The 11,203-nt window shown below is 48.5% G+C and overlaps 2 protein-coding genes across 5 annotated transcripts in view; both read left to right on the top strand.

Annotated features, from left to right (window-relative positions):
- The window catches only part of NRBP1 (nuclear receptor binding protein 1), a 14,319-nt gene extending 4,729 nt beyond the window's left edge, over positions 1-9,590 (top strand). Inside the window, exons 2-19 of one of the 2 annotated variants that reach the window (XM_017545617.2) lie at positions 659-888; positions 1,078-1,200; positions 1,393-1,494; positions 1,873-1,962; positions 2,109-2,149; positions 2,520-2,614; positions 3,106-3,129; positions 4,154-4,237; positions 4,440-4,498; positions 4,655-4,753; positions 7,137-7,269; positions 7,765-7,870; positions 8,014-8,064; positions 8,168-8,303; positions 8,467-8,520; positions 8,604-8,667; positions 8,900-8,955; positions 9,041-9,590. In XM_017545617.2, the coding sequence (XP_017401106.1) occupies positions 679-888; positions 1,078-1,200; positions 1,393-1,494; positions 1,873-1,962; positions 2,109-2,149; positions 2,520-2,614; positions 3,106-3,129; positions 4,154-4,237; positions 4,440-4,498; positions 4,655-4,753; positions 7,137-7,269; positions 7,765-7,870; positions 8,014-8,064; positions 8,168-8,303; positions 8,467-8,520; positions 8,604-8,667; positions 8,900-8,955; positions 9,041-9,145 (1,632 nt within the window). In that variant the 5' untranslated portion in view covers positions 659-678 and the 3' untranslated portion in view covers positions 9,146-9,590. The remainder of the gene's footprint in view (positions 1-658; positions 889-1,077; positions 1,201-1,392; positions 1,495-1,872; positions 1,963-2,108; positions 2,150-2,519; positions 2,615-3,105; positions 3,130-4,153; positions 4,238-4,439; positions 4,499-4,654; positions 4,754-7,136; positions 7,270-7,764; positions 7,871-8,013; positions 8,065-8,167; positions 8,304-8,466; positions 8,521-8,603; positions 8,668-8,899; positions 8,956-9,040) is intronic. The other variant, XM_017545618.2, reaches the window with a different exon arrangement.
- An 81-nt stretch (positions 9,591-9,671) lies between these two features.
- Positions 9,672-11,203, top strand: part of KRTCAP3 (keratinocyte associated protein 3) — a 2,384-nt gene continuing 852 nt past the window's right edge. For 2 of the 3 annotated variants that reach the window (XM_017545623.1, XM_017545624.1), the window contains exons 1-5: positions 9,672-9,771; positions 9,920-10,104; positions 10,184-10,243; positions 10,423-10,629; positions 10,751-10,885. In XM_017545623.1, coding sequence (XP_017401112.1) covers positions 9,723-9,771; positions 9,920-10,104; positions 10,184-10,243; positions 10,423-10,629; positions 10,751-10,885 — 636 coding nt within the window. In that variant the 5' untranslated portion in view covers positions 9,672-9,722. The remainder of the gene's footprint in view (positions 9,772-9,919; positions 10,105-10,183; positions 10,244-10,422; positions 10,630-10,750; positions 10,886-11,203) is intronic. The other variant, XM_017545625.1, reaches the window with a different exon arrangement.

Here is an 11,203-nt window from a genome sequence, read left to right on the forward strand (position 1 = left end):
TTTTTTGAGACAGGGTCTCTCTCTATTGCCTAGCCAGTGGCATGATGATAGCTCATTGCAGCCTCAAACTCCTGGGCAATCAAGCGATCCTCCCATCTCAGCCTCCTGGGTCTATAGCTGTGTACCACCTTGCCTGGCTAATTTTTAAATTATTTTGTAGAGATGGGTGTCTCACTTTGTTGCCCAGGCTGGTCTCAAACTCCTGGCCTCAAGTGAACCTCTTGCCTCGGCTTCTCAAAGTGCTGGGATTACAGGGGTGAGCCATTGTGCTCAGCTGGATTACTAAATTTTTTTTTTTTTTGAGATGGAGTCTTGCTCTGTCACCCAGGCTGGAGTGCAGTGGTGCAATCTTAGCTCACTGCAACCTCCGTCTCCCTGGTTCAAACAATTCTCCTGCCTCAGTCTCTTGAATGGCTGGGGCTATAAGCGTGCCCCACCAGACCCAGCTAATTTTTGTATTTTTAGTAGAGACGGGGTTTCGCCATGTTGGCCAGGCTGGTCCTGAACTCCTGACCTCAGATGATCTGCCCACCTTGGCCTCCCAAAGTGCTAGGATGACAAGCGTGAGTCATTAAGCCCAGCCTGGATTACTAAATCTTTATAGATGTATCCTGACTCTCTCTGCCTTCTCCCTCTGTACTTGCCTCAACCAATGCAGGTCTGAGTGTTTCTTCCAGCATGTCGGAGGGGGAGTCCCAGACAGTACTCAGCAGTGGCTCAGATCCAAAGGTAGAATCCTCATCTTCAGCTCCTGGACTGACATCAGTGTCACCTCCTGTGACCTCCACAACCTCAGCGGCTTCCCCAGAGGAAGAAGAAGAAAGTGAAGATGAATCTGAGATTTTGGAAGAGTCACCCTGTGGGCGCTGGCAGAAGAGGCGAGAAGAGGTAAAGTGATGGTACAGTCACTCTTGGGAGACTGTATTCTGGAGAGGTGAGAACTGGAAGAGCAAAGTCTTAAAAGAGGCCGACCAAACTTCAAAAGGTTGGGGACTAGGAGGAGATGATCATATGTAATGTTAAAATGGAGGATTTGAGAGGTAACTTTAATTCTCTTTCATATGAATTTCTTCTCAGGTGAATCAACGGAATGTACCAGGTATTGACAGTGCATACCTGGCCATGGATACAGAGGAAGGTGTAGAGGTTGTGTGGAATGAGGTACAGTTCTCTGAGCGCAAGAACTACAAGCTGCAGGAGGTAGGTGATGGTGAAAAGATGCAGCCTGGGTAATGTTGGAACACTGATGTTAAAGAGGAATTGCTGTTGGGAAGCTGCCTATGAAGAATATGTTGGGGTTAGATCATTTCTGGGGAGGGATAGGGAATGGCTTCTCAGGATTATTACAGTGATTTGTGAACTCTGCTATTCCATTGCCTCCCTTGCTCTCAGGAAAAGGTTCGTGCTGTGTTTGATAATCTGATTCAGCTGGAGCATCTTAACATTGTTAAGTTTCACAAATACTGGGCTGACATTAAAGAGAACAAGGCCAGGGTAAGAAGTTTTCCCCGTATTTCCTGAACTTAGTGAAAAGAGACTAGCTACATTTATTATTGTTTCTTTTACATTCAGAGATTAAAACAGGGTAGTTTTGAAACAGAACTGGAATCAGCTGCTATGGCAATGAGAGTAGGGCTTCAGTTGCCACCTATGCCTTTTGTGTGGCTATAGACTGGGCAGAAAATGAGTGAACTTTTGCTTTCTTCTTCCCGTAACTTTTATTGCTTAGTAGTTTTCATTGCCCTATTTAGTCTAAGTAAAGCTAAGAACAAAAGCAGAGAAATTTTAATAAACTTTCAAATGTGATATATGTTACAAGGGAAGGGTTCATTTCTACTGTAAGGCCTTTTAGTAAGTGCTTTGCCTCCACAGGTCATTTTTATCACAGAATACATGTCATCTGGGAGTCTGAAGCAGTTTCTGAAGAAGACCAAAAAGAACCACAAGACTATGAATGAAAAGGTACAGAAGGAGAGCAGACAAAGTTTTAGGGGGTTTAAAAATGATTATGTTAATAATGAAGCTGATCAGGAAGGGATGGAAAGAGCTAGTGGGAGAGAGTTAAGAGAGGGAATGACTGCTAATCCTTGGATCACACTTTGTTTCAGGCATGGAAGCGCTGGTGCACACAAATCCTCTCTGCCCTAAGGTACGTAGTACCTGGTTAGTTTCTTACCCATATTTCCTGATTTAGTTCCTCCAAAGAGATTTTAGGGTACTACTCTTCTGTTCTTTGCTGCCTCTCCCCACTTTCTTTGAATCATATACTGTCAAGATGAAGCCCGCTATGGGTCATTTAAAGGGTATATCCTAATGCCCTAACCATGACACTTATCTCCTACATCTTTCTCCTAGTGCTTATCCAGCTATTTAAATCATCAGGCATAATGGAGATTCAGAGTGTGGGGATTATCTTTATGGTGACCAGCAGGAGACCTGGCCCTTGCTCCTCTTAACCCTTGGGTTCCCCCTGCCCTTAATTTCCCAGTGGCCCCTCTAACAGCCCAGTGCCCCCACAGCTACCTGCACTCCTGTGACCCCCCCATCATCCATGGGAACCTGACCTGTGACACCATCTTCATCCAGCACAACGGACTCATCAAGATTGGCTCTGGTGAGGGGAGGGAGAGGTTCTGGGCAGGGGAGCCTCGGGAATTTGGGAACCATGGGGGTAAGATGAAAGGAATGGGGGATAACAGAGCAAAATTCTGAGGTGTGGGTTGGTGAGAAGAGAAAGGACTTTGCTAGGGGTAATTCATAGGAGAGGCCAGTTAATTAGTGGAGAGGGATAGGGGATATAATCTTACACCATTTTGAAGGGAAACTGGAGTTAATACAGAGATACTGATAGGAGGTTGGGAAAGGGCAAGAGATAGGTTTGAGGTCTGATTTGAGCCCTGGGGCCAGACCCTGCCAGAGGAGGTTCCAGGCTGTGCCTACTGTGAGTGCTTTCATTTGCTGTGTATTTGTGTGCAGTGTACAACATTTCTGTGTGCTATGTTTGTGTATTTGTGTGTCCATTTGTCTGGGGCTTGGCTGCTCCATCGCTCACAACTTTTCTCTGTTTTCCTCCCTCCCGCTTACGGGCTGCTCTGTTCCCAACAGTCTTTCATAGGATTTTTGCTAATGGTGAGAGCTCCCTTTGCCCCTCTTGGGGCTCTGTTTGTGCTCCCTCTGCTCCCTTGGCGGCTGCCCAGTGCATGCAGTCGTGGGAGCAAACCCTCTTCCCCTATCTTCCCTGCCTAATTATGCCTGCTTAGCTTCTGCCCTGCCAGCCCTCCGCCTGCTTGTCCCTCCATAACCTGCTTGTTTCCTGTGGATTCTGCCTGGCTGGCCACTTATCTCCTGGATTCATGTTCCCCTTCATCATCAGGCTAGTTCCCCAGATCATACTGTGCTCCCATATTCTCTGTGACTTTTAGTCATTGTTTATGATCCGAATGAGTCCAAATTGGGCCTGGTCCTGGTTCCTCGTTCAGCCCTGTGGCAGGCATTGTTGAGGAATAAGGGGGTAGGAGTCTAAAAAGTTTTGGTGGATTAAAAGTGGAACTGATTCAAGGATATTAGCTCAATTCTGAGCTGTTTTTGAGTTTTATTCAGCAAAGGTGGTAAGAAGGAGGCTGCATCCTGGGTTGTATGTTAATACTTCTTATCCTTCTTTATCCAAGTTCCTGAGGTCTCCAATTCTCCCAGATTAGGAATGGCTGCCTGTGTTTTTAGGCAGCCATTCCCAAAACCAAAACTAAAACTAAAAGCCATTCCTAAAACTAAAACCAAATGTTTTCATGTGAACAGGATTAGATGTACCTGGGATTTAGGGAAGGTGAACAGGGCACAAGTGAAAGTTTTTCCTTAGGCTACGTTGCTCCTAGACCAGCCCGAAGCCCCTGTATATCTGTTAATTTAGTCTGGTGCTTTTGTTGCTCCTGAATTAGGGACATTAGATGAGAAGCAGTAAGCCTGAGAAAGGGGAGGTAGGTGGCATCCATGTGTGGTCTGTAGTTCAGGACGGGAAAGGAGATATGTTTGTGCCTATTGAGGTTCATCAGAAAGGAGACTTTAGGAGAGAATTTGGCTTTTGGGGCCTCTCTCTGGAGTGAGACTATTCTTCGTTGATGGTGGTCAGATTGTGGGTGTCTCCCCTACTTCCCAGTGGCTCCTGACACTATCAACAATCACGTGAAGACTTGTCGAGAAGAGCAGAAGAATCTACATTTCTTTGCACCAGAGTATGGAGGTGAGCCTTCCTGGTTTCTCTGCCCTGTCCTCATCCCCCTGGTTTTGCACCTTATAACTTGAGGTACAGAGGCAACATAACTGAAACTTCTAGTTCTTCTCTAGCAGCATACAAAGTATTTTTCTTTTTCTTTTCCTAAGGCATTCCTGCCAACCCCAGCCCCTATCCTCTGATTAAACAAAGCCTTCTCTGTTTTCCCTAGAAGTCACTAATGTGACAACAGCAGTGGACATCTACTCCTTCGGCATGTGTGCACTGGAGGTGAGGAGACTGGAAGGGAGGGACAAATGAGGGGTCAAATGAGAAGATGGAAGAGGAAATGGAGGGAGGACAAGCAAGGTGCTAACTTGGGGGGAGTGATTATGAGAGCACTGAAATTCTTAGGTGTCTACTTATTTTTATTCCTCTTCCTTGAAGATGGCAGTGCTGGAGATTCAGGGCAATGGAGAGTCCTCGTATGTGCCACAGGAAGCCATCAGCAGTGCCATCCAGCTTCTAGAAGACCCATTACAGAGGGTAAGGATCTTCAGGATCACTCTCTCCTCAACTGACTTTCAAATGTCTTCTGATTTTTATTCCTTTTTACCTACTGGGCATATCCTCCTAAGAGCTAGAGAACATAAAACAGAAAGAACAAGCAAAATCTGTAAACATTTCCTTAAGAGGTGCCTATCATGTTTTCGCATACATACACATAGGTTAGGGGGTTAAGATGGATGATTATTGGGGTTTAAACGTTGTGTGTTGGCTGGGCACAGTGGCTCACACCTGTAATCCCACCCTTTGAGAGGCCAAGGTGGGCAGCTCACTTGAGGTTAGGAGTTTGAGACCAGCCTGGCCAACATGGTGAAAGCCTGTCTCTACTAAAAATACCAAAATTAGCTGGGCATGGTGGTGCATGCCTGTAGTCCCACCTACTCAGGAGGCTGAGGCCAGAGAAACCCTTGAACCTGGGGGGCGGAGGTTGCATTGAGCCAAGAGAGTGAGACTATCTCAAAAAAAGAAAAAGAGGCCGGGCGCGGTGACTCATGCCTGTAATCCCAGCACTTTGGGAGGCCGAGGCAGGCGGATTACGAGGTCAAGATATCGAGACCATCCTGGTCAACATGGTGAAACCCCATCTCTACTAAAAATACAACATTTAGCTGGGTGTGGTGGTGCGTGCCTGTAGTCCCAGCTACTTGGGAGGCTAAGGCAGGAGAATTGTTTGAACCCAGGAGGCAGAGGTTGCTGTGAGCCGAGATCGTAAGACTGCATTCCAGCCTGGTGATGGAGCAAGACTGTCTCCAAAAAAAAAAAAAAAAAAGTGTGTTAATTTAAATGTGTCTACATGGAGGTAAATTAATTTGATGGTTACTTTAGGCAATTGCTGTATATTCTCAGATAGCCATTTTTTTTCTTTCAGACAGCCATTTATATATATATATATATATATATATTATATATATTTAATTTTCTTTGAGATGGAGTCTTGCTCTGTCACCCAGGCTGAAGTGCAGTGTCATGATCTTCACTCACTGCAACCTCTGCCTCCTGGGTTCAAGAGATTCTCCTACTTCAGCCTCCCGAGTAGCTGGGATTTCAGGCGCATGCCACCATGCTTGGCTAATTTTTGTATTTTTAGTACAGACGGGGTTTCACTATGTTGGCCAGGCTGGTCTCAAACTCCTGACCTCATGATCCAACTGCCTCAGCCTCCCAAAATGCTGGGATTACAGGTGTGAGCCACAGTGCCTGACCCATTTTTATATTTTTAAGCAAATCAATCAATTTAAATTAAACCAGTTGTTTGGGATTTTATATTTATATAGTTAGGGATAGCACCCAGAAATAATGAGCTAAGATTTGAAAGACGTAAGGTTATGAATCAGTAGACAGACTATAGTAAGTAAAGCCCGACAGGAAAGTCCAAACAAGAACAGTTTGTAACGCATTAGATAAGTATAATAGGGAACAGGGGAGAAAAGAAGGAAGACTAGCGGGAAGTCAGGAGGACAGTGTGGAATAAGTTTCTAGTTCAACATTGAGGTGAAGTATTCAAGTTAAAGATTAGGTCTGTAACCCTGTTAGCCTTCAAGGTTGAAAGCAGGTTAATTGTCATGGGATGGTACAGGAGGCAGAAAAGGAGGCAGAGGTGAGGCACAGTGGCCCATACTTGTAATCCCAGCACTTTGGGAGGCTGAGCTGGGAGGATCACTTGAGCTCAGGAGTTTGAGACTAGCCCAGAAAACATGACAAAACCCCATTTCTATGGAAAAAACAAAAACAAAAAACCAAACATAAAAATAATCTGGGTGTGGTGGCACATGCCTGTGGTCCCAGCTACTCTGGAAGTTGAAGGGAGGATTGCTTGAGCCCAGGAGGTTGAGGCAGCAGTTAGCTGTGATTGTGCCACCATACTCCAGCCTGGGTAACACAGCAAGACCCTGTATCAGAAAAAGAAAGAAAATAAGGCAGAATGGTTACAGGAATCCTCGGAAATTCAGTGAATTCAGTGATTGTGGGCAAAGGAAATGGTGAATATTGATCACAGTGGGTAAGTGTGGGAAGAGAGAAGCTAAAAATTTGTCAAGGTTTAGAAAAGAAGATAGGCAATGAGTTGGCTAATAAAGCAGAGAAGTAGAAAATAAGGAAAAAGAAAGTGTGAACATTAAATAAAAAAAGAAAGGTTGTGGTTGGAGAGCAGAAAAATAATTAAAACCAGAAAGGCAGTGGATGTATTTTTCATATACCTTAGTTTTTGAAGCCCTTTCAGGTGTGTTTGTCAATATATTGTTTTCTCAGCAAGTGCCAAGCCCCTGCTATGTACAAAGCCTTGTGCTAAGTAGAATGAGAGCTATAAAGATTAACACATTGCGGGGCTTGCCAGATGCCTACTCCACCTTGTTTTCTTTTCTAGGAGTTCATTCAAAAGTGCCTGCAGTCTGAGCCTGCTCGCAGACCAACAGCCAGAGAACTTCTGTTCCACCCAGCATTGTTTGAAGTGCCCTCGCTCAAACTCCTTGCTGCCCACTGCATTGTAGGACACCAACGTGAGTCCTATTGGCCCTACAGGGAATATTCTTCCAATCTGGAGCCCTGTAACTATCACTGGCATGCTTGCTCTCCTCTTCTATTTCCAAAGGGATTCTTTTTTTTTTTTTTTTTTTGAGAAAGAGTCTCACTCTGTCTCCCATGCTGCAGTGTGCAATGGCGTGCTCTTGGCTCACTGCAACCTCCGCCTCCTGGGTTCAAGCAGTTCTCATGCCTCATCCTCCCGAATAAATGGGATTACAGGCATGTGCCACCATGCCTGGCTAAGTTTTGTATTTTTAGTAGAGACGGGGCTTTGCCATGTTGGCCAGGCTGGTCTTGAACTCCTGGCATCAAGTGATCTATCTGCCTTAGCTTCCCAAAGTACTAGCATTACAGGCATGAGCTACCATGCCCTGCCTCCAAAGGGATTCTTTACCACTTTGCCTCCATGCCTTCTATGATATTTAATATGACTATTCCTCCATAACATCCCACTCCATCATGCCCTCCAGACATGATCCCAGAGAATGCTCTGGAGGAGATCACCAAAAACATGGATACCAGTGCTGTACTGGCTGAAATCCCTGCAGGACCAGGAAGAGAACCAGTTCAGACTTTGTGAGTAACTGAGAAGGTCTGAAAAGAGCAGATTGGTGACTACCACTCTTGAGGCTCTGTAAACTGTCCATTCTCTGGGAATGATTGAATTTGCTTTTTTGCTTGTTTCCTTCTTTCCATCTCCTTTCTCTTTTCTCCTCCAGGTACTCTCAGTCACCAGCTCTGGAATTAGATAAATTCCTTGAAGATGTCAGGTGAGAGCAGAGTGAGAAGGCAGGCTTTCTTGAGGAAGCCGGCAGGGTTGGGTATCCTAAGGCATTCACAGAGCTCATGTGATCTGTTTTCATCTCCCTCCAGGAATGGTATCTATCCTCTGACAGCCTTTGGGCTACCTCGGCCCCAGCAGCCACAGCAGGAAGAGGTGACATCACCTGTCGTGCCCCCCTCTGTCAAGACTCCAACACCTGAACCAGCTGAGGTGGAGACTCGAAAGGTAGGGGCTGTGATGGAAGGGAGAGGGGACATCACAAATAAGGCTCTGTCCTTTAGAGAAAATGCTCCCTAGCAGCTATGTGCTATGGGCTGGAAAGGCCTCTAGGTATTGGGTTTTGTACGGACAGGTCTCTAGAGTGACCCTCTCTGTCCTCCTTCCCTAGGTGGTGCTGATGCAGTGCAACATTGAATCGGTGGAGGAGGGAGTCAAACACCATGTAAGGCTCAGGGCTAGGGTTGCGAAGGGCTGGTGGCTAGAGGGTAGGGAAGAGTCTCATTTTCTGACTGTCCTATTCTCCAGCTGACGCTTCTGCTGAAGCTGGAGGACAAACTGAACCGGCACCTGAGCTGTGACCTGATGCCAAGTGAGTCTCTCCTTTCCCTCAGAGGATGGAGAGTCTGTGAGCCTTATCTTTGAGGGACATATTCAGGAGTGGGGAAAGCAACAAGGCAGTATCACACTGACTCACAAAGAATAATTATCTTAGCCCCTACAACAGTGGGTGGATCTGACAGTTTAGCCCTAGTGGTGCTGTCTGAAGGGCCCCAGGTCCATCCACCCTGTACTGTACTCACCCCCTCCTGTTTCTCTGTCAGATGAGAACATCCCCGAGTTGGCAGCTGAGCTGGTGCAGCTGGGCTTCATTAGTGAGGTGAGATTTCTGCCTTCATCTGACCTGGCTGCCCCAGTGCCTTCTTTTCTCTCAGCACCTGTCTCACTGAGCTCTTCTCCCCCAGGCTGACCAGAGCCGGCTGACTTCTCTGCTAGAGGAGACCCTGAACAAGTTCAATTTTGCCAGGAACAACACCCTCAACTCAGCCGCTGTCACCGTCTCCTCTTAGAGCTCACTCGGGCCAGGCCCTGATCTGCGCTGTGGCTGTCCCTGGACGTGCTGCAGCCCTCCTGTCCCTTCCCCTCAGTCAGTATTACCCTGTGAAGCCCCTTCCCTCCTTTATTATTCAGGAGGGCTAGGGGGCTCCCTGGTTCTGAGCATCATCCTACCCCTCCCTTCTCTTCCTCCCCTCTGCACTTTGTTTACTTGTTTTGCACAGACGTGGGCCTGGGCCTTCTCAGCAGCCGCCTTCTAGATGGGGGCTAGTCGCTGATCTGCCGGCTCCCACCCAGACTGTGTGGGAAGGAGGCCCATGGGCACTGAGGGAGCCGAATTCTACAATCCCGCTGGGGCGGCCGGGGCGGGAGAGAAAGGTGGTGCTGCAGTGGTGGCCCTGGGGGGCCATTCGATTCGCCTCAGTTGCTGCTGTAATAAAAGTCTACTTTTTGCTAAAAGCGTCGTGTGTTCGAGCCTTGCCAGCCAGGGGGAGCTGGGCCGGGGCAGAGGCGGGGCCCAGGTGGGAGGGGAGCCCGAGACGGAAGCGGAGCCAAGATTGGGGCGTGGCTGAGCCCAGGTAGAGCTACCCTATGGCCGGTGCAGCTGACGGGATGAGGCGCTGCAGTCTCTGCGCTTTCGGTAACTTCCGGCTTCTGTCGTATCTTGTCTTTCCCCTGGGGCCACTCGGCCTGTCCTACCGCCCGTGGTTAGCCCGTGGTTAATCCGCCGCAAGCCGCCTCTCCCTTCCCCGCCCGGCTCAACCCTGCCCCTCCCCCGTGCTTTGCAGACGCCGTCCGGGGCCCCCGGCGGCTGATGCGCGTGGGCCTGGCGCTGATCCTGGTGGGCCACGTGAACCTGCTGCTCGGGGCCGTGCTGCACGGCACTGTACTGCGGCACGTGGCCAATCCCCTTGGCGCCGTCACGCCGGAGTACACCGCGGCCAATGTCATCTCCGTTGGCTCGGGGCTGCTGGTGAGCATGGCAGGTGGCCTGGGGTAGGGGCCGGGCACCCGGAGAGCCAAGCGGGCCAAAGGCTTTGTGTCTTCCACAGAGCGTTTCCGTGGGACTTGTGGCCCTCCTGGCATCCAGGAACCTTCTTCGCTCTCCACTGGTGAGAAGGGACTTCCTGGAGCTTTTAACGAGTAGGCTTGATTGAGTCGGGGAAATGGGGGCTGACTGAGCTTGGTCTTTCAATGGACTGGAGGAGCCTCAAATAGAGATACTGGGTGTTTAGTTACTGGGAGAGTTAGCCAGGCTCAGGCTGCTCACCTGATCTCCCGTCCTTGCCAGCACTGGGCCCTGCTGGCACTAGCTCTGGTGAACCTGCTCTTGTCTGCTGCCTGCTCCCTGGGCCTCCTTCTTGCTGTGTCACTCACTGTGGCCAACGGTGGCCACCGCCTTATTGCTGACTGCCATCCAGGACTGCTGGATCCTCTGGTACCACTGGATGAGGGGCTGGGACATACTGACTGCCCCTTTGACCCCACAAGAATCTATGTGAGCACATTCTCTTCCTTCTTGTGGTCTACAAAGCCTTGGTCTTGCCCTTTTAATTTCTCCTATTTGCCACACTTGCCCTACTTCCTCCTAGTCCCCATCCTTCCTTCTTGCTTTTCAGGATACAGCCTTGGCTCTCTGGATCCCTTCTTTGCTCATGTCTGCAGGGGAGGCTGCTCTATCTGGTTACTGCTGTGTGGCTGCACTCACTCTACTTGGAGTTGGGCCCTGCAGGAAGGAGGGACTTCAGGGGCAGGTAAGGAAGGTGAACAGGAAGGGTTCATTCCACAGAGATTGGCTGTGTTGAAAAGACGTGACTGGCCTCATACAGTGGCTCACTCCTGTAATCCCAGCACTTTGGGAGGCTGAAATGAGCAGATCACTTGAGGTCAGGAGTTTGAGACCAGCATGGCCAACATGATGAAATCTTGTATCTATTAAAAATACGAAAAATTAATCGGGTGTGGTGACCGGCACCTGTAATCTCAGCACTTCGGAGGCTGAGGCAGGAGAATTGCTTGAACCGGGAGGTGGAGGATGCAGTGAGCTGAGATTGTACAACTGCACTCCAGCC

Source organism: Cebus imitator, unplaced genomic scaffold (assembly GCF_001604975.1).
Source record: "Cebus imitator isolate Cc_AM_T3 unplaced genomic scaffold, Cebus_imitator-1.0 Scaffold180, whole genome shotgun sequence".
Classification (NCBI taxonomy): Eukaryota; Metazoa; Chordata; class Mammalia; order Primates; family Cebidae; genus Cebus; species Cebus imitator.